The sequence below is a fragment of the Dasypus novemcinctus genome, chromosome 9, assembly GCF_030445035.2.
Source record: "Dasypus novemcinctus isolate mDasNov1 chromosome 9, mDasNov1.1.hap2, whole genome shotgun sequence".
NCBI lineage: Eukaryota > Metazoa > Chordata > Mammalia > Cingulata > Dasypodidae > Dasypus > Dasypus novemcinctus.
In genome coordinates, this window is record NC_080681.1 from 77859730 (window position 1) to 77886534 (window position 26805).

The following is a 26805-nucleotide window of genomic DNA, read 5'->3' on the forward strand; positions in this document are numbered from 1 at the left end:
AGAACCAAATCACTGACTTCAAACAAGCCCCTCCCATTTCTGCCATGGTACTGCAGGCCAGGGGATGGACAGGGCACGTGGGTTCTGATGACAGCCTGGGCTCCTTGTTCTTCCTCAAACACACCAATCCTGCAGCCACCTCAGAGCCCTTGCATTTTCCCCAGGTTATCTCCCTGGCCATAGTTCCCTAATCGAGCATACCTTACCCTGTGAGGTAAGAGCCAACCTCGTCCACAGGCAGTGGCCTGTGGCCAGTGGCCGAGGTGGTCTTACAAGTCGCCACCTTGCCTCAATCTGGTACTGCTCTGCATGGGCCGTCCCAGCACTGGAGCCCTCTACAGGCTGTGCGGAGGCCACGTGGGCGGAGGCCAGGACTTCTCCCTAACCTAATCCCTCCTCCCTTCCTTATAGGGCTCTCTGGGAGCGCTCCCCAATGAACCTTCTGCTGCAGCTCTCCATCTCAGAGTCGCCTTCCAGGGAACTCGGCTTAAGACACTTCACTTTTTTTCTCAATCACCCGACATATTTATTTGTCATCTGTCTTCCCACATTAGAATGTAAACTCTGTGAGAGCAGGGGTCTTTTTTGTTCACAGCTCTACACCCAGTGTCTTGCATCATGCCTGACATATAATAAATCCTCACAGGATGACTGAATCAAGGTGCTGAGCGCTTGTCATCCTGACGCGAGGAGTGGTGACCAAGACTGATATGTAACAAGTGCACATCTCAGGGGGGGGCAGACTCTGGGTGGTCTTCCAGCAGCCAAGCAGGTGGGCCCTGTCGGTCACGGTGTATTCGTGTTAAAGGGAAGACAGCCTGCCGCACTCAGACCACCTGCCTGCTTCCAGGGACTTGCTCCAGCCACCAAACAGTAACTAGGGAGATGCTGTCTCAAGTCACGATGCTGCTGCCCTGCTCCTTCCCCAGCCTTCGGCTTGTAGCTGAGGGACAGAGCCCCACAAGTCAAGGCACCGAGCTGCTGTCAAGCCTGGGCCAGTTTTGGGAGACTATAGAGAGCAGCCCAAAGTGAGGGTCCTCCAGGTCACGGAGGTCCTCCAGGTCACGGAGGTCCTCCAGATCACGGACCACTCCACCGTGAAAAGGTATGAATGCAGCCTGTGAATCTAAAAGTGGAGAAAACCTGAAGGGGAGGTGCTTATCCCCACTTTGCAAATGAGAAAACTGAGAGTCTGAGAGGCAAGCTGGGCAGGAGGCTCTTGGAAATGGGTTCCCCCAGTGGAAGACTGTAATTCCCTTGGCACTGAAGTCTGCTGGAAATGAACTGAACCTTCTAATGGGTCAACCAGATGCTTAAATATATGACCATATGACAGCAGCCACTCACAATGGGATGGCCAACATTTTGGATCCAAGTGTGTTGGTTCAGAGTCCAAGTCCCCATAGTGGGGTTTTTATACTGATATTGTGACCTCCCAATTTCCTCCTCCTCCCCGTCCCCCACAGTACTTGTTTCCTTCTCCCAGACCCACTCTGGCCAGGCAGGTAGTCTGTCCCAGGCCTTAAGGCCAAGTGGGGTCTGAAAATCATCCCATTTTTCCTCCTTTCCTGTGTTTGAGGAAAGGGATATAAGACGGGAGGATGAGGCAGCAGGCACTTCTCCAGGAGGGCACAGCTGTCATCATGTATGAGCTCTTTACGCTCTACCATGTGGTCTCTGATCCTGTTTCCTTGTCTGTAAAATGAGGATAAAAACCACTGGTATCCTGTCAGCTCACTCGTGCAGATCAGCTACAAAGCCGCTTGAAGGAAGAGTGGGTGGGCTCCCAGCTGGCAACTTAGTCTGAGGCCCAAAGGGGACCCAGCGAGGCCAGCTTTCAGGGCTGTTCTCCCTGAGGGAATAGAGCCCCCAGGCCCGGCTGGGAGTAGGGAAGAGGGAATGCTGCCAGGCCTGCCCTGCAACCCAGAGCCCCTTCCAAGGCAGTTAGGCTGCAAGGCCGTCTGCTTGCTGCCTGGCTACTCACAGTGTCCATCGAGGCTCACTTGACCCTCTCCCTCCCCTACAACCAGTCTCTGGATGATTCTGCCTGTTAAGGGTCAAGCCATCCCCATCACTTGCCCAAGAATTACTGCGATGGTCTCTAGCTGGACTTCCTGCAGTCGTCCTGCCAATTCGTCTTCCACAAGCCCAGCAGAGTGTTCTTAAATCCCTTTGACTCAGCAATTCCGCTGCTAGGAATTTACCTGATGACTGTGCTGGCAAAATTACTAAGACACAAGAACAAGGATGCTCACTGCAGCAATATGTGTAGCAGCCAACAATGGGAAACCACCTGCATGTCCATCAGTAGATATTAATGCAGCTGCTCAAAAGAATCAGGTAGACCTTATGTGCTGACGTGGCAAGATCCTAGGATCCCGAGATACTATGTGAAAAAAGGGAAGGTGCAGAAAAGTCTAGGTATAAAATGACATAATATACACATATGCATTCTTATTACAAACATGCATTTTAATGGGAAACGCTAAGCTGTGGTTACCCTTAGAAAAAGAGGACTAGGGATTGCCTTGGGAGAGTGGCTTAACTTTTTATATTATACTTTTCTCAACTGTGAATTTCCATCATTTAGGTGTAATTATGTTTAAAACAAAACAGGCAACAGGGATCACTGAATTTCGCTGGGCCCAGATCACCTCCCTTGTAGAGCCTGAGATGCTTGGAGCTCAAGGCCCCACACAAGCTGGCCACTGGCTCCCTCTCCAGCTTCATTCCCCAGCTTCCCAGTGCTTCCCATTTACAGTCACTTCCCAGGATCCTCAGTCCCTTTCTGCTTTTTTATGTACCATTTCCTTTCCCAGGTTATCCTTCCAGCCACTCCACCCTAGCCAAGCCTTAAAAGGTGTGTTGTAAAGTGAAAAGAGCACAAGTCTGGGGTCAGAGACACACAGGGGTCAGAAGCTCACCTTTGCCGTCTACTAGCTGTGATGGATGGTGCAGAGTGCTCCCAGAGTTCTCTTCAGAGCTGCGAGAGCTTCGGGCTCTCAGTCCTTCGGGTACTGGAGGCACCAGGACCTAACTGCTTTCAGCAAAGTCCCTCTCTGGGAATTGCCCTCAGCCCAAAAGTCACCTCACCCAAGGTCCCCACTCCTGGGAGCAGCAGTGACTAGCGACAGGTCAATGGGTTTATACAAAGGCTCAGCCACCTTGTCTCGGCAGGACAATTCTGCAGGGCCAGTCCAGCTCCTGAGCTCCCCAGGGAAGTGGCTGAGGCCTTAGGTGCAACCACACCGAGCACAGCCTTCTGCCCATCCTCAGCTTCGGCTTCCCACAGGGGTTGATGCTCGAGGTTCTCCATGGACTCTTTTTTTTTTCTTTTAAAGATTTCTTAAAAAATTTCTGTCCCCTTCCCCCACTCCCCCAGTTGTCTGCTGTGTCCATTCACTGTGTGTTCTTCTGTGTCAGCTTATATTCTTGTCAGCGGCACCCGGAATGTGTTTCTTTTTGTTGCGTCCTCTTGCTGTGTCAGCTCTCTGTGTGTGCGGTGCCATTCCTGGGCAGGCTGCACTTTTTTTACACTGGGCAGCTCTCCATACGGGGTGCACTACTTGCACGTGGGGCTCCCCTATGCGGGGGACACCACTGTGTGGCATGACACTCCTTGCGTGCATCAGCACTGCGCATGGGCCAGCTCAATACATGGGTCAGAAGACCCTGGGTTTGAACCTTGGACCTCCCATGTGGTAGGCGGACGCCCTATCCGTTGGGCCAAATCCACTCCCCTCTAAAGACTTTCGACATGCAAATCTCCATTTCGAAGTCTAGGTCCAGGAGAACCTAACTTAAAACACTAGTTGTGTGTCCTTGGGCAAATTCCTTATACTATCTGAGCTTCCTTATTTTAGGGCCTAGTACAGTGCCTGGCATATACTAGACACTCAATATTTTTCCTGAATAAGTTAATCTGTTACACGGAAATGACACTTACCTTACAAGGGTTGTGTGGGGGTTAAACAAGATGATGTGTAAGGCGCCTGGTGTGGTGTCTGGCAAAGACCAGGCCTTAATGTTATCTGAATAGAGGTCAGCTGACCCAGGAGTGTGCTGGCTCGTTAAGCAGGAATAGGAGTGAGAAAGTGACACTAAACTGTCCATTCAGATTTTCTGCCGTCAAGGGAAAGAATGTGTCCTGAGCCACATAAGAACCTAGCTACCAATATAAAGGACCTGCTATGTGGCAGACTCGCATATACATAATATATAGTCCTCAAAATAAGGCAGGCCATATTAGTTCATGTTCCAGATGAAGAAGCTGAAACCCAGAGAGATGGAGATGTTTATCTAAAGTCACAGGTCAGGGGCAGAGCTGGGCTGAAGCCAAGATCGGGCTCCGGGGCCCTTGCTTGAGTGGAGGTAGCTCGGGAGGAAGGACTGTGGCTGCGAGTCCCCCTCCTAACAACACCTTCACACTGACCACAGGCTCCGGTGCACTTGAAAGGCTCTTTATTTTCAGCGAGGCCAGTGAGCTAAATACAAACTGAGGCTCCTGGCAGATCCCAGGCCCTGCCCAGGATGCAGGATCTTCCGTGGGAGAGGGGGACGGGTGTTTCGGGCCTCAGAATGGTCCTCTACTCAACAGCACCATGAAGATACAGAGCTAAAAACTTTCTGAATGTCTCTGGCTGGAAACCAACTGGTCCAACAGGTTCCTGGAAAGAACACAGCCCATGAGGACCCTGCTTCTAGGTTTAATGGCAGCAGTTAAAACAAAGGTCAATTTTATGTAATCCTTACGTGCCTGGGTAATAACGTTCTTTCTTTGACATCACCTCTCTCAGGGAACAAGGAGAGGCACGGGGGAGCTGGTGCTGAAGGATGCCTGGGGGCTGGGGGTCAGGGACGAGAAGCACTCCTACCACCTCCAGCCAAATCATTTGGTGACTGTGCCCTGTTCCTTAATCCATCCCACTTCAACCACCAGGACCAAACGGTCTGTCCCCCTTTTAGTTCTCAGGGATAACAATCCTTCCTTCCTTCAACAAACACATCAGGTACGTTCTCTCTCTGCACTGGGCCTATGTCCTGTGCGAGCGACCCAGAAGTAACCTGAATCTAGTTCTTGCCTTTAGGAGTTTACAAGCAGGGGTTCAAATGATGATAATAAGAGGCAAGAGTCCTCATAAAGGAAGTAGGAAAAGGAGGCTAAGAAAGCAGAGGAAAAAACGACTAGCTCACCAACTTCTATACACTGGAGAAGCCATGTACGGGTGAGTTTTAAAGGGCAAGTAGGGTGGGCCAGAAAGAAAAAGAAATGGAAGGAGACTTCAGAGCAATCAACATATGCAATGGCACAATAAATGAACACCGAGAGAGTGAGGCTGGAGCCCAGGGCCTGTGAAGTAGGGTGGGCCAGGGAAGAGGGGCAGGGGAAGAAGAGGGAGAGTAGGAGCTGCCTGACCATCGCAGACAGGGCCTGGCACTAAGGGGGCAGATGCACTGAGCCTAAAGATGACCTTGGTTAGCAGTGCTGGAAGGAAGAGGACCTGAAGACATGAGAGGGGGAAGGAGAGCAAGACTAAGCAGAGACCCGGAGGAGGCCAGTGTGACTGTGCAGGTGACAGACACTACGTAGAGACAAAGAGAAGGACCCAGACCTTTCAAGGGTAGAAGATAATGGAGAACTAACTATACAAATGACATGTTGATAATGTTCAAAGGCTCAACCACAGCTCCACCAGGCAAGTCTGGACTAAAGTAAGGTTTGCGTTGGACTCTAGGGAGATAACTATTCACAGACCCAGCAGCACCCAGACTCTGTTCTCTCTCATCCCCCTTATCCTGCTTTATGTCTTTTCAGAGTGCTTATCACTCCCTGATGTTATACTATGTATTTATTCAGATACAGTCTGAATGCAGGTCTGGACTCTGTGGGTTTAGCATTGGGGTGCAGCAGTGACAGTGACATGGGAGAAATTCCGTATCTGAGGAATGAAATGAACAGATGCACCATTCACAGGCCCTGCCCTTGAGGACCTTGGAGCTCAATTTGGTGGAGGAGAAAAACATGTCCACTGCTCATTACAGCACAGCAGTGCAATCGTGCTGTGCTGGGGGAACTCAGAGGCAATGGGAGTGTACCGGAGGCACCTAGTGAGCCTGGGAAGCGGGTGGTGGTAATCAGAGGAAGTTTCCCAGAGGAAGAAATGCTTATGCTAAACTTGGAAGGGTAAGTAAATATTTCAGAAGAAATAGAAATTGGGAAAGGGATGGGGGGAAAGAAGGGAGAACCCTCCTCTTTAAAGGAGCAGAAAAGGCTGCAAGCTCATTTGGCAGCAGGGCATACTGGGAAACATCAAGGAGCTGGGTGTGGAGGGAGGGTGAGGTGGAAGAGTTGGGCAGGGCCCAGGGTAGAGGCTTTAGGTGATGGGCAAGGAGGAGGCAGCCCTCCAGGCAGAGATCCTACGCTGCATGAAGTCCCTAAAGACAGAAGCCCACGCACGGAGCATCCCTTTAACCCCACCCTGGGTAGAACAAGTCATGGCCCTCACCCAATCACCAGGCTGGAGAGGGCCAGACTTACCACAACCACCTTCTTTTTGATCACTGGGCGACACCAAAAATGCTGATAGAGGAGTTGATCTGAGTCCACCCAGACCAGATTCTTGATGCCGTCGTTAGAGGCCAGATCTGTGGTATTCAGTTGTAACACCAGGAACTGGAAGACACGTCCGTCTGTACCTACACTCTGCACCACCACCGGCTGCTCCAAAACCTTAGTGTCATTCTGATAAGGAAAGGGGACAAGTTAAATGAATCAGAACCAGGAAGCTTCTAGTTCTGGCCTTTAAAATAAATGCCACTGCCTTTAAACTAATGGCTTCACGTTGGGGCAATTAAAATAGAACGAGGAGTTCAGGGCACTGTCTAGAGCCAGGCCTTCCCTTACCCCAGCCTGGTTCTGCCTGGCCTCAGATGCCTCCTGGCCCCAGAAGGGGCTCTTCAATTTGAGCACATTAAAGTAATAATTCCTGCCACTGACAGGTGATGACTGGGCAAGCTGCAGAGTCCAGGAAGGTGAGCTGAGAGATTAATGAAATCCCTCAAACTCATGGGTTTACCTGATGGTGACAGCAGTGATATCAGCTTTATCAAATGTTAACCTGGAGGATCAATGAACATATGTAATTTCATTCATTTTTCATCTGACAAGTGAGACTCAGACTCAGAGTGGTAAAGTGACTTGTCTGAGGTCATAAAGAAGTTATCTAGTCTCGGAAGCCAGAACTGACTAATGTTCAACCATGCACATTACCACTTCTGCTTTGCTCCTAAGGGCCTGGCATCCTAGATGCCCTAAGTCAGCAGGCTGTCAACCTACCTGGCTTCAGGCTCTCCATGAAATTCTGAGATTACACCATGTTCCTAGAGTGTCCACTCCAGCTACTATCAGCACCAGGATTTAACCAAACAACACATTTGCTCATGATCTTTCAATCAGTGCTACTTGGTAATAGTGATAATGAGAACAACCATTTACTGAAGGTCTCTTTGCCAATTTTACATAGTCATCTCTATCTCATAAATTTAGAGAGCTATTCCCACTTAACAGATGAGGAAACTGAGGTTCAGAGAGGTGGTATAATTTGCTCAAGGTCACCCATGAGGAAATGGCAGAGCCAGGTTCACCTCAGGTTGATCTTCTTTCCATGGCACTAAGCCATTAAGTCATTTAACCCTACCATTCTGGTCTATGCCTGCTGTCCCACTCTATTTGATAGCAGGTCTCCTTTCACTCTCAGTAGTATCCCAGTTTGGATGATAAATTATATGGTCACCCTACTGAGACTTGGCAGCAATCCACAGTTTGGTGCCAGCTACTCGCCGGACAAAGATCCAACAGGCTGGCCCCACTAAGCAGAGCATCCTCGATCCAAAGATGCTGCCTCTGTTCACTCCTCCAGGGCTGAGCCTGACATTAAGAACAGCTAATGGCAGACCTCAGTGTGGGCCACACCGGGGCTGTTGGCCTTAAAAATACCTGTTCTTAGCCACACGAGAAATAAATAAAAAGAAAAGTACCTCTAAGTGTTCACCGAGAATTCTGTATTGACTCTTATCTCCCTCTACAGATCAATAAAACTGCAGGTAGTACATAAATTTCTCAGCAATTTTACCTTTTACACGGAGGCCTTTCCCATAATTGCTCAACTTCACATCCCCAGGAATAATCTGTACTTGGAGGGGGTGGGAGGGTCTCCTCCTCCACCCAACTGGGTGGCAATTAGTGACAGCGTCACGACCCATGCTCTGCTGTATCGTCTGCTGGCACAGAAGCTACACTGAGCCTGCAGGCCTGGGACCTGGAACGGGACTGTATGATTACCTCTGCCTCCTTCCCCTGCCCTACAGCGGGGATGCCTCCCCACTGTACTTTGAAGTTGGAGGGATAAGAGCTCCCACTCTTTTCCCTACTCATTAGCTGTGGGATCTTGGGCAAGTTACCTAAACTTTCTGAGCATTCTGAAAGTGTACAATCAGAGAATTGGAATTAAAGGTAATGTTCCTGGAACTGGAAAGACACGAGCAGGTCACAATGATGTGGGAGCTGTTAATTTCTTAGCTATAGGATACTGACCAAGTTTACCTAGCCTCCCTGAGCCTCAGATTCTTTATCTGTAAAGTGAAGCTATTAGAATCTGCCATACAGGGTTGCCTAAGGATTTAATAAAGCAGTCGTTTTCAAATTTTAGTGTAGTGGTTTTCAAACTTGAGCTTGTATCATCACCACCTAGAGGGCTTGTTTAAAAAAAAAAGACTGATTGCTGGGCCTCATTCCCAGGGTTTCTGATTTAATAGGCCTGGGGTAGGTTTTAGAATTTGCCTTCTTAACCAGTTCCCAGATGACACTTATGCTGCTAGTCCAGAACAACGTTTTGGGAATCACTGATATAAAGAACCCTACTTAAATGTCTGGCATGTAACAGACAAGGTCCATTTGGCTAACTACACCTCCCCCAACCCTTGCCCCTACTCTAAGGAGGATGGGGCACAGAACATTTGGAATTTCCTTACTCCCTGAGGAGGGCCTTAGTCTCTAAACAAGACTCTGGAACCCTCCAGCAACTCTCAGAGTTTCCTCCCATGAAAATCAAGAATCTGGTGCCCCTAGCCTGCTTGGGGGCTCCAATAATCTCCTCTTCCTGGAGGCCTTTGCTTCAGAGCCACCCTTTCCCCCAACCTTGGACAGTGCTCTGACAACGTTCTGCCTGCATTCTACACCACCTAGGTCTCTGAGACTGCCTCTGAAAATCAAGGGCTACTACCAAGCAGTATTCTGAACCCTTAGAAACTGTCCCGACTTAGCAGGCAGGTCTCAGCTATCTCTGCTACTGCGCTTCCTCCTGCCTAATGGAGCCTTGGGTTCCAGCCCTGAGTACATGGGTGGTTTGCTGGAGTACAATAACATGGTTTTGGGGTTCAGTTATACCTAGTCCCAATCCTTATTCTACCACTCAACAAGCACTTAGCCTGCCTATGATCCAGTGGCAGAATCTGGAAAAAGGGTATCACAATGCCTTGTGGACTACAAATGAGGTATCTTAGGTAAAGCACAGGGACACAGAATGACTTCAGCAGATGTTAGTTACTTCTTGGTAGGGTAAATGGAAGCGCCTCTCCCTGAAACTCCTCAGAGAAGGCAAAAAGTCAAGCAAGGAGGCCCCACACCCCCATTTCTTCTTTGAGCAGCATAAGACAGGAAAGCAACACCATGTAGAGCAGTATCGTGGTCTCCATATACATACCCCATAGATACGGCGGGCCTGAGCCAGGGCATTGCCAAAAGCAAATAGGATCATCTTGGCACGCAGCTGATCTGGGTGAAAGCGATGTGGCCGGATAGCAGCCGTCTCCAGGAAATAGAGGGTGTGGGGATAGGGGTAAGGATACCCTTCCTGGAATCCTGAAAGATACATAATCATGTGGAGGGGTAGAAGAGTTAATCAGCCTGCCCTGGAAAGTCACATCACATTAGCTCAGGGCCAGGCATTACAGAGAGCCCCGGGAAAGGTAGATTATCACTGTAGCTCAGGTGTTGGCAAATCAGCTTGCAAGCCAAATCTGGTCTGCTGCCTGATTTTGAAAATGAAGTTTTACTGGAATACAGTCACAATCCACCCATTTACATATGTCTATTGAACAGGTGTAATGGACACCTTATATGGCCTGCAAAATGTAAAATATTAATATTTTGGCTCTTTACAGAAAATGTTTGCCAACTCAGAGATGATTCCTGCCTGCTAGCTCTAACTGTACCCCTTTCTCTCACTCAAGCACAAAGATAACAGACACTAAAAGAGGGACAACCTGACTCTATTAAAAAATAAAGCAAGTCATCTGCAAACTTCAATACTTATTAGTGATAAATGACCTGCCTCATACCTCACAACTGTCACTACTGATCCACAACACTTGTGCTGAGAACCAAAGGTTAGCACTATTCCTCGAAGCCATGATCCTGTCAGGTCCTTAGTCTCTTCCGTTCCAGAACTATGAGTAAACTGTTGGCAGGCTGGGGGTTTCTAGAATGAGTGACCCAGTTCAGGGAATGTGGGTAAAAAAGAGGGAAAAAGAGGCTTGAAAATGTGGGCTCTATAATTCCCAGAGGAAAGCACTACTTAAGAGAGGGAGATGTGGCTTTGCTGTCCACTTCTCAGTCCTTGCTTCAGTTACTCAGCCCATTACTCTCCAAGCACTATGTGTCAAGCTCCAAGAAAGTCCCAGGGAAGAGGACGAGCAGAGCTTGTACTGCCTCTGAGGAGTTCAGAGTCTACAGCAAGAAAGACCAGAAAACTGATCATGCTCGTATAAAATAACATGTCAAGATATGAGCGGACAGTGACACAAGGATAGACTTGTAGACCAATGGAAAAACATTGAAGGCATAGAAATAAGCCCTCACATCTAGGGCCAAATGATTTTTGACAAGGGTGCTAAGTCTAATCAATGGAGAAAAAAACAGTCTCTTCAATAAATGGTGCTGGGAAAACTGGATATGCACATGAATATCAAAATGGATCAAAGATCTAAATATAAGAACGAAAGCTACAGAATCCTAGAAGAAAACATAGAGAAACATCTTCAGGACCTTGTATTAGGCAATGGTTTCTTAGACTTTACACCTAAAGCCCAAGCAACAAAAGGAAAAATTGGACTTCATCAAAATTAAAAACTTTTGCGCATCAAAGGGCATTATCAAAGAAAATGAAAAGCAACTTAAAGAATGGGAGAAAACACTTGGAAACTACATGTCCAAGACGGGCTTAATAACTCAAATACACAAAAAACTCCTACAGGTCCGTGGTTCAAACCCCGGGCCTCCTCGACCCATGTGGAGCTGGCCCATGCGCAGCGCTGATGCGCGCAAGGAGTGCCCTGCCACGCAGGGGTGTCCCCCGCGTAGGGGAGCCCCATGCGCAAGGAGTGTGCCCTATAAGGAGAGCCGCCCAGAGCGAAAGAAAAGTTCAGCCTGCCCAGGAATGGCGCCGCACACACGGAGAGCTGACACAGCAAGATGACACAACAAAAAGAAATACAGATTCCTGTGCCGCTGAAAACAACAGAAGTGGACAAAGAAGAACACGCAGCAAACAGACACAGAGAACAGACACCTGGGGTGGGGTGGGGGAAGGGGAGAGAAATAAATAAATAAATCTTTAAAAACAAAAAACCAAAAAAACTCCTACGAATCAACAACAGAAAGACAGCCAACCCAATTAACAAATGGGCAATAGACTTGAATAGACATTTCTCTAAAGAAGATATAAAAATGACCAATAATAAACACATAAAAAGATCCTCAATATCATTATTGGCAAATGCAAATCAAAACCACAATGAGATACCATATCACACACATCTGAACGCCTACTGCTGAAAACAAAAAAGGGAAAATAACAAATGTTGGCAAGGATGTGGAAATAGGAACCCTCATGCATTATTGGAGGGAACGTAAAATAGTGCAGCCACTATGGAAAATAATTTGGCTGTTCCTCAGAAAGGAACATAGGATTATCAAATGACCTAGGAATCTCACTTCTAGGTATATACCACCCAAAGTCCAAATGCAGAGACTTGGGTAGAATCTATACCCCAATGTTCATAGCAGCACTACTCACAACAGCCAAAAGGTAGAAGCAAATCAAGTGCCTCCATGGAAGGACAGATTTTTAAAAATATGATATATACATACAATGAAATAGTGTTCTGCTGCAAAAAGGCATGGTGTTCTGATACAAACCATAACATGGATGAACCTCGAAGACATCACCTTGAAATAAGCCAGGCACAAAAGGATCTCACTTTTATGAAAGTATCAGAATATGCAAATTCATAAAGTCAGAAATTAGAATACACGTTACCAGGAGCAGGGGTAGGAGATGGGGAGATAATGCTTAATGGGTATAGTTTTTAACTAGGGTGATGGAAAAAGTTTTGGTAATGGATTGTGGTGATGGTAGCATAATATTGCATATGTCATTCACATCACTGAACTGTATACTTGAAAATGGTTAAAACGGTAAGTTTTAGGTTATATAAAAAAATGTTCTAACAATAAGGGGAAAAAATTATGAGGTGAGCATAGGGAGCTGTGGGAAGAGAAGACTGGAAGATCCCAGAACATTTCTGGGAGGAAGTGATTCCTATGATGAACTGTGAAGGATGAAGAGTTAGCCGGCTGAAGATAAGAAGGGGTAATGGTCAAGAGTTGTGGGCAGGGGGAAGAGGATCTGCCCAGGCATGGTGGTGAGAAAGAGCATGATGTGCTTAGCTGGAATAAAGGGAGTATGTGGGGAGGAGGTAAAGATGATGCTGGAGAGAGGCAGAGGCCAGACATGAAGGCTTTCATGTGCTAAGTGAGGAGCTCAAACTATCCAGTAGGCAATAGGGAAGTGGGCAAGAAGAGAAATGGAATTAGATGTGTGTGTTTCGAAAGACCATCTGAAGTTGTGAATTAGATGAATGGATGAAAATACCCTGGAATCAGAATGACCAGTTAGGAGGCTGTGTCAACAGGCCAGATGAGAGACAGCAGAACCTAATCTAGGTGGAGTGTAGAAATGAAGAGAGGTTAAGGAGGAAGCAGCTACAGCTCATGACTGACTTGACAGCAAGAGTTAGGGGCCAGCCCAGCCTAAACTCCCTAGTTTGCCCCAGTCTGGTTGACTGGGTAAATGGTGGTGCCTTGTTTGATGGAGTCTGGATTAATAGCCCCATTCAAGGCCCTGTGGGGCTTCCTTGGTCCTACAAGGCAGCTGGCAGGGTTTACTGGGCAAATACACAGTGAATCTTTCAAGGGACCTTATGAAATAAAGGAAACATTTTGTGCCTGGTCAAAATCCCCTCATGGTACCCATTAAGTTCTGATGTAATGAAGTTGCTTCTCAGGGGTGAAAGAGCAAAGTCAGCTTTTGAAGGTGGTTGTAATTCTACCTCCTCCAAAGAAGAAGAGGAAGGTGAATGAGAAAATGCTAATGGGATTATGGAAACAGGAACATTGGAATGAGCACATGCTTTGGAATGAGACAAAATTCTGCTCTGCTGTGTGACCTTGAGCAAAGTATTGAACTTCCCTGAGCCTCAATTTTCCTTGCCTATAAAATATATAATAGGACCTGTCTCATGGGGCTGCTACGTGGATTCTAGGAGATAATGCAAAAGAGATGCCTAGCAAGTAAGCACTCAGTAGATACCTTTCATTTGGAAAAATTGCATCCCCCATCTTCACATGGCTAAAAAGTCAAAGGCTTTTACACTCACCTGTGTCATCTTTCATATGATAAACATTGCATTCCTGAAGATCAATAGTGGGAGATATGGGATAGAAGGTTTCCAGAACATGATCCTTAGTAGCCTGAACCTCCTCTCTGGAGGCAACGGGGGGTAGAGGATCCTTGGCATTCAATCGGACTCCACTAAGACCACGGACCTGAAGGAGAATTGATTCTAGAAGTAGAAAAAGACAATTAGTCTAACCTGGTCTAAAGTCTAAGGCTTTCATACTCCCATGCTACTCAAGTCATTTATAGCTTTTCTAGAGATTAGCCTCATATATGAAACAAAACTGAATTAGGATGCTAATCCTGGGATTCCTAGGAGGGGGTTGAAACAATACACTCTCCTTCCTTATGTTCCCTCTTTCCAGAGAACCCTAAAGCCTGATTTCTGTTGGTTCAAGTCTGCCCCACACATACCTTCTCAAGTACCTGCTCTAAGCTGGGACCCAGAAATGAGTGAGAGTTAGTCTCTGGTCTCAAGGAACTTACCAGATAGTAAGCTCTACAGTGAAAGTATGATCTATAATCAGAAATAATACAGGTGGGGGGAACCAACTTGTGCATGAATCTTTTTTTTTTTTTTAAGGAGTTACTGGGGATTGAACCCAGAGCCTCATACATGAGAAGCAGGTGTTCAACCACGGAGCTATGTCTGCTTCCCAATGAGGGTTGGTTTTTTGTTTGTTTGTTTTTAGGAGGTACTGGGGATCAAACCTGGGACCTTGTACATGGGAAGTAGGTACTCAACCACTTGAGCTACATCTGCTCCCTGCAGGAAGCTTTTTGAAGGAAACAATGCCTCAGGACTAAGTTTTGAAGGATGGATAACAGCAGGGTTTATCAGTCTTGGCACTATTTACATTTTGGATGAAACAATTCTTAGGTGAGGACGGCTGTCCTGTGCATTGTAGGATGGTTTAGCAGCATCCCTGGCCTGTTCCCACTAGATGCCAGTAGCACCTCATCCTCTTCCCCAACCAACTCATGACAATCAAAAATCTCTTCAAACATGGCAAATGTCCCCAGGAGGGTGAAACTGCCCTTGGTGGAGAACCACTGGATACAAGCTTGCCAAACTAAGAAAGGGGAGGAAAAGCATTGCGTTAAGGAGGAATAACATGTGCAAAGGCATAGAAGCATGCAATCCAATGGCACAGATTAGGGACATAAATCCAGATGACTAGAGCATGATAAGGTGGGGAAGGAGGGGTGGGAAGAGAGAAGCAGTGAGCATGGAGGCTGAAGAGGAAAGCTATTAAATCCAGAAAAGGGTCAGATTGCCCTCAATCACTGAGTGAAAAAAATCTGACATCCAAAAGCCTCACGGACAATGGATTAGCATATTTACTACACAGAAATGTAGGTGGTATGGGAAGCAAACTCATGTCTGACTCATCAAAGATGTGCCATTATGAACACATGTGGACCAGTGGTGGCCCTGCACAGAGGACCACTGGAGGCCATGTGTCACCACCAGACAAAATGTTAATGGAAAGACTCCTTAAGAATGCCTCCTAAGGATTCTCCACAGAGGCACCTCTTCCTTGAAGGTGCTCTGATTTTCAGAAATAGAATCATGGTGTGATGATAGATCAAGGGTGATTTTTCCCATATGGTCAGAAAGTGGTTTGGGCAACAGCACTATTAAGTAGCATGTGGCCTTCCTTACTGGACATTCAAAATGACAGACACTATATCTGTGAATGGATAAGCTGACTTGCCTGGTAAAATACATCATACTCACACCTCGAGAATAGTTTTCTAAAGTATTTACTGTTTCCTCACATATGATTTGCAAGGAAAAGAAATGTGCCTGGACCCCTCCTAACCCTGGGTTTTAGATTCTCCCCACAGACCACTGTGGTGTGGTTTCTAATTCAACTCCTTCCACATCCCTCCTCCAGTAACAGCTCCAGTGAGGTCAGTTTAATTAGAAGCAATACTTCATGATGGGCCAGCAAGTACTTCTCCATTAATGAGGCCGATTTCCTTAGTAATGCCATGACCTCTGCACAGCTGCCTGTGAGCCAGGAAGTCCACACTCAAAGGGGCAGGTGGGAGAAACCTGACCAAGATGCCCTGAAAAATCCCAAACTGTTCCCTAACTGGTTTCCCTGATCTAGAATTCCACCATCTGGAATACCTGTGCTCTCTGAAATCCCAAGATTTGGTTTTCAATCTTCTACCCCTTCATTCAGTGTCATCTACTGTATTCCAGGAATAGTTAAGACACTGTGGGCAAGGTCCCTGACATCAGGAGTTCACAGTTTACTGGAGTAGACAGAGAAGAAATTACAGGACTGCAATGCAGTGTAACAGGTACTATGATTTTTTTTTTTAAAGGCACAAATATGCACAATAAGCAGTAGGAACACAAAGGAGGAAAAGCTAACCCAGCCTGGATTGACAAAGGAAGAGGACTTGAGTTGAGTCTGGTAGACAAGTAGAGTTCAGTCAAATGAACAAAGCGGAAAAAAGCATTCCAGGCAGAATGTGTAACATGTGCAAAGGTACAAAAGTGTAAAAGCTTGATGCCAAAATCTACGAGTGGCTAAAGTTTAATTTTAGGGATGGGGAGTGGCATGGTAAAGCAGAAAATACGACTAGAAAGGGGTAGGTGGAAGCCAGAATCACAGAGAACCTTGTAAATCATGATAAAGGGTTTAAACTATTAGGAGACAATAAAGGATTTGAAGCAGGCACGGGACATAAAAAGACTTGCATTTTAGAATGATCACTCCAACAGCTATGTGGAAAATGGAATTGAGGATGTGGGAGACTGAATTATGTACCCCACTTTAGACATATTCTTAATCTTCATAGTCCTGTACATGTGAACCCACTGTAAATAGGCCCTCTTACAGATGTTATTTTGAATTACAGTGTGGCCCAACTGAATGATGGGCCTTAATCTACATTACTGGGACTCCTTTCTAAGCAGCAGAAATTGAGATACAGAGAAAGAAACAGAAGTTACAAGTCAGCAGGAACCTGCGGGAACCTGAAAGAGAAAGGAGTGGAATATTGCCATATGTTGGGAAAGCCAAGAAAGCCCACACAATCTTTGGGGAGAAAGTAAGTCTTGTCAATACCATAATGTTGGATTTCTGGCCTCTGAAACCATAAGCCAATAAATGCTTACTATTTACAACAACCCACTGTGTGGTATTTGTGATAGCAGCTCAAGCAAAACTAAGTCAGAAGGGTAGAGAAAAATGAATGGGGGTAAGAAGGTGTTGCAATAGAATATGAACTTTGTAAGGGCAGAGACTATAATCTGCTTTGTTACTTCTTCATCTTCAATATTCAGGTACTCCCAAACACACAGTACGCATACAATAGATATTGTTGAATTAATTAGTCTTGGGAAAAAGAAGGAAAAAAGAAGACCAGCTATAACTAATGATTTTGAGAATGTACCTGAGCCTCTGAAATTATATCACAAAGAATGAGAGTGAGGATAGGTACGGGGGTGAGGGATGGGAAGGGTTTGCAACGTGAACTGGTGGTGGGCTAAGGGTAGAAAGAAAACAGACCAAGGCTTTCAGGGGTACAAGATGACCAACCTCGATTCCAAGTGGTTGATAATGTGGAATTTTTCGCACTGATCCGCCTGGTCAGAGAAGGATGCTTGAGAATCTGGGATTTACATAGCTGTATCAGACTATCCACAATGACTGGGCTTGAAGAGAAGAAGAGACATTTGGGTGACTTAAAGCAACAGGTTGCCTCTAAGATCCATCAGCTGGAAATCCTATTTACTTGGAGAAACTTACCAGTAGGTCTCTCTCTTGGGGGTGTCTTCAGTGGAGTGCCAGAGACGGGCGTAAGATATCAAGTTCAGAACATGCTCATCTTGGTTCTCGATGTGGTTCTTTGGATCGTCAACAATGCTGAGTACTTTCTCAGGGAGGCCTTCTATTAACTTGGCCTTCGTAAGCCAGAGGGCCTGCTTTACACCTTTGAGGTAATCAGTCAGGGGAAAAAAAAGGACTATGACTCAGGAAGAGATGTTTAAGCCTGCAGGGTGGTAGCTTGGGGGAAATGGCTGCCTCAAGAAAGAACAGATTTGTTCTGTGACATCTGAGAAGTTAGAACCAAAAATAAAGAAGGGAAGATTCTAGAGCCAGATTTCTACTCAATCTCAGGAATGACCTTCTCATTAAAGCTGGTTAACAGTTGTTACAGGTAGTAAACTCCTGCCATAGGAAGAATTCAAATAGTGGCTGAGATAGCTGTGGTCACTTGTTAAATCCTGCAAACAGTGGATACAGGACTAGATAGATGGATGCCAGGTCCTTTACCACTCAATATCCCTTCCTTTTTTTTTTTTAGGAGGTACCGAGATTGAACCCAGGACCTCGTATATGCAAAGCAGGTGCTCATCCACTAAGCTACACCTGCTCCCCTAGGATTCCTTCTATTAACCCATTTCCCAGCCTCCAAAGCCTGTGGCTAAGAAAAATAGCTCATTTATTAGGTATGGGCCCAAGATTAAGCCCATGTGGCCATATTCAGAGAAAAGAGCTTTTGGAAATAAGTTTTGGATCATCATGAATAGCTTCAGGAGTCCTGAGTTTGGAAGCACTCTGCCAGATAATTTTTCACATCTCTTGTAACCCTGAGATTCCAAATAACCCACTTTATAAAAGATTTTTATATGAAGCAGTCTTATGAAACACAGTGCTGTTATTTGTCAAAAGCGTCATACTGAGGTTCTTGTTCTCTTTATTATACAAGGTCCTCTCTGAGATCTGAACTTCTCTCTGGCCTTAGCCCAGAAAGGCTGGGCTCTTCCTGGGTACAGGCAGGTAATTTGAGTTGTAGTCCTGTCACTGCCATTGTTTCTTAAACTTGGAAGTCAATAAACTATTAAGATTTTATGGTTTACTAGCATATGAATACTCAATATTAGATCTGCCATTTATTGAGCATTACCATCTACTCTGTGCCAGGAGTTATACCTACAAGTTAGATGTGATCTTGTAGAATAAAGAATACATCTCAGAGCAACTAAGAAATTTGCTTCAAATCATGTATTTTTTAAGTGACAGGGCTGTGTGAGTCTGTCTAAAGCCCATCTCTTGATTATCCCATCTGCTTTCAAGCTCTTCTGTGAGGTTTTCAGCCTAGTGAAACCAGTGTAATCTTAACTTCTGAAATATTACTAATGCATGCACATTTTATCCTGTTATCAAGGTCACTCGAGGGTGCCAAGTCTTATGAGGTCATGGGAAGAGTGGAAGTGTTTAAAGGCTGGGCAATCAGCTTTCAAGAATGGGTCTAAACAGTTGAAGAGGCTGGCCAGTTGACTCAAGTTTTTTTCAAACCTAGAATTTATTCACCAAATCCCTTTCTTAAATACTCTTTAGAAAATACTGTTTCCACTTACTAGGACCAATTCGTGTTTTCAGGACCTGCCCTATCCCTATCCTGATTTGTGGGGGAAGAATGGGAAAAGGGACTTAATAAACAAGTCCTTCCTACAGACTCTGGAAAATAATTCCTGGTACTGTTCTAGATAGGAAGGCTGGTTTTGGCTCATTTTTATCTGTTCTCTGTGAGTAACAAGGGAATACAAGTGGAATAGAAGGTATTTAGGTCCAGATCCTTTCCTTGAAAATATCTCAGCTCTAACCTTTCAGACCTAGGATACCAGAAATATAGTCCTGGTTTCACTATTAAACTACAATGCACCTGTGGGCAAATCACGACCCGTCTCTGTCACAATTACCAATCCTGTGAAAAGAGCTGATGTGCCTGGAGATTAAGCATTCTTTTTGCTTTCTCCACTGTAATTCCCCTCTATCTATTTCTTAAAAATACAGTCAAATTCCAAGTGTCATAGCTGGGAGGAACAATGTGGACCATCTATCTAGCCAAAAGTATCATTTCACAGGAAATGGAGGCTCAGGAAGGTTCAGCCACTTCACCAAAATCACACAGAGAGGTAAGAGGCAGGGCTAGACTTAGAAACCAGATCTTTTCAACAGGGTACTCAGACTCTTTCCCCCTCAGGCATTTACAGTTCTTTACAGTTTGTCACTTAATCCTTACAACTCTCAGATGATGGGAATCACTATCGGCCCCATTTCGCAGATGAAATGGAGAGCCAGTAAGGTTCAGTGTCTTGGCCAAAGCCACAGAGGGATCGGGGTCAGGGCTGGTCATCCCGTACGTCCAGGGGTCTCACCCTCGACGAGGCGGCAACGCTGGTGGAAAATGTAGCATGCCTGATCCTTGTACAGAGGCTGCTCCTGCATCGGGGGCGAGCGGTGGAACTTTGGGTGCTTCCAGCCGGGGTCCCAGGGCGGGAAGACCGGCCGCGCCAGCCCCGGCATGAAGTGCATCTTCCCCAAGTAGGTGATGGGCTCCAATCCGGGAATCTCGTACACCCTGTCCAGGGGAGGAGGCTCGGGCTTCCTCGTGGAGCGCACACCCCACTCGTACGCCCCGCGTCTTGGGGCCCCACAACCCGCTAAGCCGAGACGCCTGGGGCCAACCAGCGCCTGCCTTGCGGGTCCCGACGCTAACGCCATACTGATTTTAGTTTCCCTAAAACCGCTACCTGGACGCCGCCATCTTTCGCCACACAAGAGCCTGCTGGGAACGAAAAGGGCATGGCGCAGAGGCTCGCTCTTCTGAATGGCAGCCGCTTCGGCCAATCATAGTCAAAATATCCTTACCATGCCCCACCCCCGCAGTCCGGTCTCCTGTTCTTACAGGCGTTCCCGCCTCTCCGAGGGAAGTGGGAACTGCTGGATCCTCACGTGAGTCGAAGTGCAGGAGTGTAGGTGAGTGGTCGAGGCTGTGGCTGAGGAGGGCTCAGAAGAGTACCAGGACCTCAGAACTGAACTCGAACATACTTGACCTCTTACGAGCTCTTTTAGCTTGGGCAAGTTCCTTCACGTTTGAGCGCCAGTGCCAGTCGCTGTAAAAGTAGGGATTGAAATGTCTAAGCCAGCGTACCTGGTACTGCGCCAGGCGCACGGTAAACGTTTCCTCTCCGCCTACTTCTCCCCGCTGCGGGCGCTTCCATCGCTGCCCCTCCCTTGAGCCTGAGAGCGGTCCTGTGCCACCGCACACGCTCTGCACACCCCACTACCCCTCTGACCACACACCGAAACTGAGTTACTTTCTCCCCTTTTCCTCTGGATTTCCATTTCCGCTTGCTAGAAGGCAGGCCAGACACGGCGGTCGGGCCCTTGCAACTTGGTCAGCACCTGTTTCTCAAATGCCCACTGTACAGGAGGTACTCTGCTAAGCACTAGGTTTGCGTTGGTGAATAAAACAGATGTGGGATGTAGAATGTACAGTTTAATGGGAAATACAGGCAGAAAATAAGTAAAATAAGTAAAGTGTAACACACACATCCTGTCACTTTTTCCTGCCTTTTCTCTTTAGTGCTTAACACTAACATACTCTTTGTTTTCCATTTTGCTCTTGTGTAATGATTGTAAGCTTCATGCATGCAAGGGTTTGTGTTTCTTCACTGTTGTATGGCAGGCTTCTGGAACAGTTCCTGGCACATAGTAGACACTCAATAAATATATGTTTAATGAGTGACTACATAATAGAAACATAGAGTACATAATAGAGACTGAGAAGGAAGTTCCAGGAGAGCCTCTGAGGCAGGGGTTTTTAACAAGGGGTCCATGAGCTGAACTGAAATTCACAAAAACTTTCTTCTTGTGGGGATGTGTTGGTACAGTTGTGATACATTTATTATATAATACAGAGTACAGTGTGGGCTTAGTAAGGGATCTGTGGTTTTCACCTGACTGGTAGAGGGGTCCACAGAACAAAAAAGGTTAAGAACCCCTGCTCTAAGGGGAGAATACCTTAAGCCAAGGCTTGAAGCTTGGGAAAGAATCTCCAGACAGAGTGAACAACATGTGCCAAGGACTGGCTTTGAGATGGTGCCTCTCAGACTGTAAAGGTAGAATCTGTGAGGAGGCATGACCCTTGTTTTAGAATAATTCATGACAGACATAGCCAACTTCCCTACCAATTCCTTAAATATCAGAGTAAGTATGATTATTAAAATGTGGAGAAGGTTCATTTAAGGCAAAGAATGATATGATCAGTCCTCACACTGTATAGCAGTTTACAGTTAACAGCTCTTTTGCTTATCTTACTTTATTTCAAAAAACAGTGGGAAAAACTGGCACAAAGTATTGTGCCATTCACTCATAATATGCACCATTGCGTGCCATGGCTGGTACATGGTATGCAATAAAAATGGATGGGATTAATGTAACACTGAATTAATGCAAGCCCTATGAAGGTAGGTACCTCATCCTATTCATCTTTGCTGTATCCAATACCTAGCTCTGTGCCTGGCCCCCAGACCATATTTGAAATGTGAATGAGCAGTCACCAGATACCAAGAGGCTTCCATATGCCAGTCCTGTGCTTGGTGGTAGAATACAGAAAGAAATTAAGATACTATCCTTGCCCTCAAAGGGCTCCCAGCTGGGTAGCTCTTTCTGCAGTCATAGAGCTCTTGAGCAGTGGAATCAGGTTTTCTGAAACCAAACTCTTTCCTCTATAAAAGATTTACTTCACACAGAGGGACCACTCTTATAAAACCAATGATAGTAAGTGGTAGGAGAGTTAGGACAGGTCTGACCAGGAAAGGCCTTGGGCACCAGGCAAGGAGATTAGGTTCTGTCTGGTAAGCAATGAGGACCTAACGGGCTGGTGTGATCAGAGCTGGTGGCTGGTGTTTTGATGGACGGTAGGAGGGAGAGACTAGAAGCACATCCTTTGGAACTGTAGGAGGCTCCAGTGTAGATGGTGGTAAGAATCAGGAAAAGTGGAAAAAATCTTAAAGGTTAGGATCTCTGGGGAGTGATTGGGTACCAGGAAACTGGACTCCCCTGTCGTCCTGGCAAACTTGGTGGTTTGCTCTTCTGCCCTCCCACAGACTTGGCCTGCACCTCAATCCTAGCACTGTATGCAAGAAAGAAATTAGTGCATCTGGGAGGCTCTGGGGACTCATAAAGTGCAGTGATGATGTGGCAAGTTGAGCCCTGCTCTGTGCCAGCCCAGTGCCAGGCACTGGGGATCAGAGATGAAATTCCTTTGCCTGCTCTCCAGAAACTCGTAGTCTAGGGAGAAAGAGCACCAGCCTGGAGGCATGCATTCTGGCCTTCCTTCTTCTGCCTTCCTGACCTGGGCCTCAGTTTTCTCCTCTGTAAGATGGGAAAGAGCTGTTGGGAGGATTGAGTGAGGCAGTGTCAAGCACAGACCCTGGCCCAGTAACTGGCGTCTGTTCTTATAATGGTTGCTGTTTAGTAATTGACTTTCCCACTTGACTAGGAGCTTTTCCAGAGCGTGAACGAGTATTACTCATCTCTGCATTCCAGCACCTCATGCAGCAGCCCCTGCCTAGTAAATATTTGCGGCAGGAATGAATGGAAGGAAATCAAAGGCTGGAAACTCTTAGAGGCCGTTGCATTTTAGAGGTATAATATTTACATTGATTCTAAGTTCAAATAATGTTCAGGTGGCTGTGCCATCAGTGTTACCTCATTTCTGCTCTCAGTTCTGAAAGGGAGGGAGCATCCTCTTTTACTTTGATTTTGCATGTGGAATTTTAAATGGAAAGCTTGCTTGCAGGTGCGATGACCAGATAGGTCTATTTCTATATAAACTGTGGTGTGCTCCATGTAAATAAGGAGAACCCTGATGAATCCCAAACTTTCCTTAAAGAAACATCTCAAAGCAAGTCATTTAACTTTTCCTCACTGATCTGCCTTTCAGACTGTTTATCCAACAGTCCTGAAATCAAGCTGCTTTTTCCCTCCCTCCTTTCCCTCCCTCCTCTCCCTCCCTCCTTCCCTCCCGTCCTTTCTCCCCTCCCACCTCCCCTCTTCTCCCCTCCCCTCCCCTTCTCTCCCTCACATATTCTAAAACAACAGACAGTCTGCTATTTCGTGAAATAAATAAAAACTAGGTATCTGACCTTAAGAAGTTCACAGTCCCGAAGAGAAGAAATACATGTAAACATGTAATTTTCTGGACCATGATGCTATAATATAGAGATTAATTCATATAAAAAGTGTTTATTGAGCCCCTTTGATGGAATGGGCCAAGTGCAGTGGGTGCTTATAGAAGTGAATAAAGCCAGACAGCCTTCACAGAGGTTCTAGCCTGCTCCTTTTTCTGCTACTCAACACTGCTTTCCTTACCCCACCTTCCGCCCTAGTGTCAGGTAATCAGATCTCCATCTCCAGGCTCATATACCTAGACTTGTTTCATCCAGCAGACATCTGGATTCAAATTTGGCATACTGCAAGCTGGGATTCTTTCCCCTCTACCCACTTTCTCCCAAACTGGGCTGCTTTTACCAAGCAAACTGCTGCCCCTGGGAGCCAAGCCAGAGACCGGATGTCCATTCAACTGTACCATCCCCATCATCTCCCACTTCTAGTCAGTCCTTGTGTCCTTTTAATTCCCTAGTCAGCATTTCTCAAACTGACCCCTGTCCCCCCATCCCACCTGAGGCTGCCCTGGTCTGGGTCCTCATCACCTCTTGCCTGGACCGTCCCACCCTTCTCCTCATGTTTTCCTGTGTTTGAGGAGCAACAAGGTTAAGACCTGAGGCTCTGAAACCAGACAAACTGGAATTGGAATCCTGGAGCCACCATTTTTAGAGCCATATGACTTTAAGTTAAGTTATTAAATCTCTCCAGTCCCTAGTTTTCTCATCTGAAAATGGGACCATGGTACTTCCCTCATTGTTGATTAGAACAAATGAGATGCAACAGTTTGGTGGATGAATCTTAGCAACAATGCTGAGTGAAAGAAGCCAGATGCAAAAGAACATGTTCATATCATTCTACTTATATAAAGTTTAAAAAAAAAAACAGACTAAACAATTCCAGTGGTTAGGGTTGCAGACATGTGTGGCAAACTAAGGAAAAACCAAGCAATGACTTTCAGCAAAATGAGAATGGTGATTGCCTTTGGGGCAGGGGAGGGAACTCTGGTCAGGAGGGGATACACAGGGTGGCTTCTGGGATGCTGGCAAGGCTCTTTTTTTTTTTTTTTTTTCCTTTAATTTCCCCGCCCCCCTTGTGGCTTGCTTGCTGTCTGCTCTCTGTGTCCATTCACTGCACACTTTTTTCTGTTTTTTGCTTGTCTCCTTTTTTATCGCGTCACCTTGCTGAGTCAGCTCTCCACGGGGCCAGGTGGCACTCCACAGCGTGCAGGCCACCCTGCCTTCATGAGGAGGCCCCAGGACACGAACCCAGGGCCTCCCATATGGTAGACGGGAGCCCAACTGATTGAGCCACAGCCGTTTTGCCTGGCAAGGCTCTTTTTAATTGAGTTAATGGTAGTTACATAGACGTCTTTTGTAATTATCCATTCAGTTGTACATAACTTTTATGTACCTTTCTGGATGTATGTTTACTTCATCATTTAAAATATATTTTTAAATCAATGAGATAGCTAAGATAAAATATTTAACCCAGCACTCAGAGTACAGGAAGAAGCCAGGAGACCTTGGCTGCCAGTGCTGATTGTTGTGCCCTGTCTGCCTACTTCCCTGACCAGACCATCCCTTTCCCCAGTACTTGCAAAGAGCTTGGCATTAGCAGGCCTAGGGGAGAATGAGAGGTAACCAATGCATAACCCATAGGTTTTCCCTCTTGTAGGCTGGCGAGGGAGCAGCGCCTGGGCCTGAGGCTTCCAGAGCCAGATCTGCTCCAGGAGGAGCTCCTGGTTATATCTCCCAGGCCCCACCTTCCACAGGCTGCCCAAACACCCCTGAGAATGGGTGAGAGGAATGAGGACGATGATGAGGACTCCTGGCTGCAGCTGCGGCCTGTAGAGCCCTTGCCTTCCCAGTGTTGTGGCAGTGGCTGCTCACCCTGTGTGTTTGACATCTATCACCGAGACCTGGCAAGGTGGGAGGCAGCCAGAACCAGCAAAGACAGGAGCCTGCTGAGTGAGGAGGAGTCACAGGTGAGGGAGGGCTGCTTCTGGACAGTACGGCCAGGTTAGCAGAGTCCCTCTGGCCTCAGCCCTGCTGGGCGTCACCTGTTCTGGGATGCCTTCCCTGACTCTACAGAAGAGAGGAAGGAGTATGCATAATAAAAGTCTGGTCCTGGAACGTACTAGCTGCTGTGTGATTCAGGCAAAGTCTCTTGCTTTCCCTAAGTTTCCTCATCTGTAAAAGGGCTACACATTTGTGATGTTTAGCACAGAGCCTGGCATTCAGTTCATTTAACAAATAGTTATTGCGTGCCTGTTATATACCAGGCCCTGTAATAGGCACTGGGGATTTGAGAGACAGCAAGACAGACACAGCCCTTGCCCTCATGGAGCAAACAAGCACATAGCATACACTAGGTAATAAGAGATACTATTATTATTATTATTATTATTAATTTCTTCTCTGGCCCTTACTGACTTTTTCCTCCTTTTCTGAACTCTCAGATATACTAAGTACTATGTCCTGTGTGCTAGGCACAAGGAAGTTGGTGAGAAAACAGATGCCAGGGGACTAGCCCTCACAAAGCCCAGCTCACAGAAGGAGACAGAGAACCATAGGAATGTTGTGGAAAGGGTATGAGCAGAGGCCCACTTCAACTAGTTAATTGTGTGATCTTAGGCATGTTGCTTTACTTCACTAAACATCAGTTTTCTTGTCCGAAATATGGAAATGTCAATATTTACTTTGCAGATTGTTTTGAGGTTATCATGGGATCAATATATAAAACACTTGGCACATGGTTGGAGCTCAGGAAAGTGTAGCTGTTATCTCTCATTATGTACTAGAGGCAAATTACATTGTAGTATAAAATTTTGTCAATATGGTAATAGAAAATAGGATATTTCTATCTAATACATTTTATTTATGTAACTTGCAATGAATAATAATACAAAAAGATATATTTCCATATCCACTTATTTGGTAAAAGGCTTTTATAACGTTTTTTTTATTTGACCTTCATAATAATCCTATAGGGTTATCAGGAATGCATGACCACTTTTTACA

The 26805-nt window shown here is 46.2% G+C and overlaps 2 protein-coding genes across 9 annotated transcripts in view; one reads left to right on the forward strand and one right to left on the reverse strand.

The window, feature by feature from the left end:
* Nucleotides 1-4444: 4444 nt before the first annotated feature.
* On the reverse strand, nt 4445-20417 carry MRPL37 (mitochondrial ribosomal protein L37). The gene is made up of 7 exons (XM_058303527.2): nt 19987-20417; nt 17570-17753; nt 17360-17475; nt 13777-13962; nt 9762-9919; nt 6539-6742; nt 4445-4667 (listed from the first exon to the last, which is right to left on the reverse strand). Exons 1-7 carry the CDS (start codon nt 20330-20332, stop codon nt 4587-4589), a joined length of 1275 nt encoding a protein of 424 aa, XP_058159510.1. The 5' UTR covers nt 20333-20417; the 3' UTR covers nt 4445-4586.
* An 89-nt stretch (nt 20418-20506) lies between these two features.
* CYB5RL (cytochrome b5 reductase like) overlaps nt 20507-26805 on the forward strand; it is a 28394-nt gene continuing 22095 nt past the window's right edge. For 7 of the 8 annotated variants that reach the window (XR_011649664.1, XR_011649663.1, XM_071217428.1 and 4 more), the window contains exons 1-2: nt 20507-20587; nt 25460-25769. Coding sequence is in view for 6 of the 8 variants with exons in the window: in XM_071217428.1 (XP_071073529.1) it covers nt 25578-25769 (192 nt within the window). In the remaining 2 variants the exon portion in view is untranslated. Of the gene's footprint in view, nt 20588-23117; nt 23264-25459; nt 25770-26805 lie in introns of all 8 variants that reach the window. The other variant, XM_023592624.2, reaches the window with a different exon arrangement.

Coding starts and splice junctions, on each gene's coding strand:
- MRPL37 (XM_058303527.2), bottom strand. CDS start 20,332: ATGGCGTTAGCGTCGGGACCCGCAAGGCAGGCGCTGGTTGGCCCCAGG. Junction 13,963..17,359: donor ATCAACCACTTGGAATCGAG/GTTGGTCATCTT, acceptor TTCTACTTCTAG/AATCAATTCTCCTTCAGGTC. Junction 6,743..9,761: donor AGGCCCGCCGTATCTATGGG/GTATGTATATGG, acceptor TTTCCTTATCAG/AATGACACTAAGGTTTTGGA.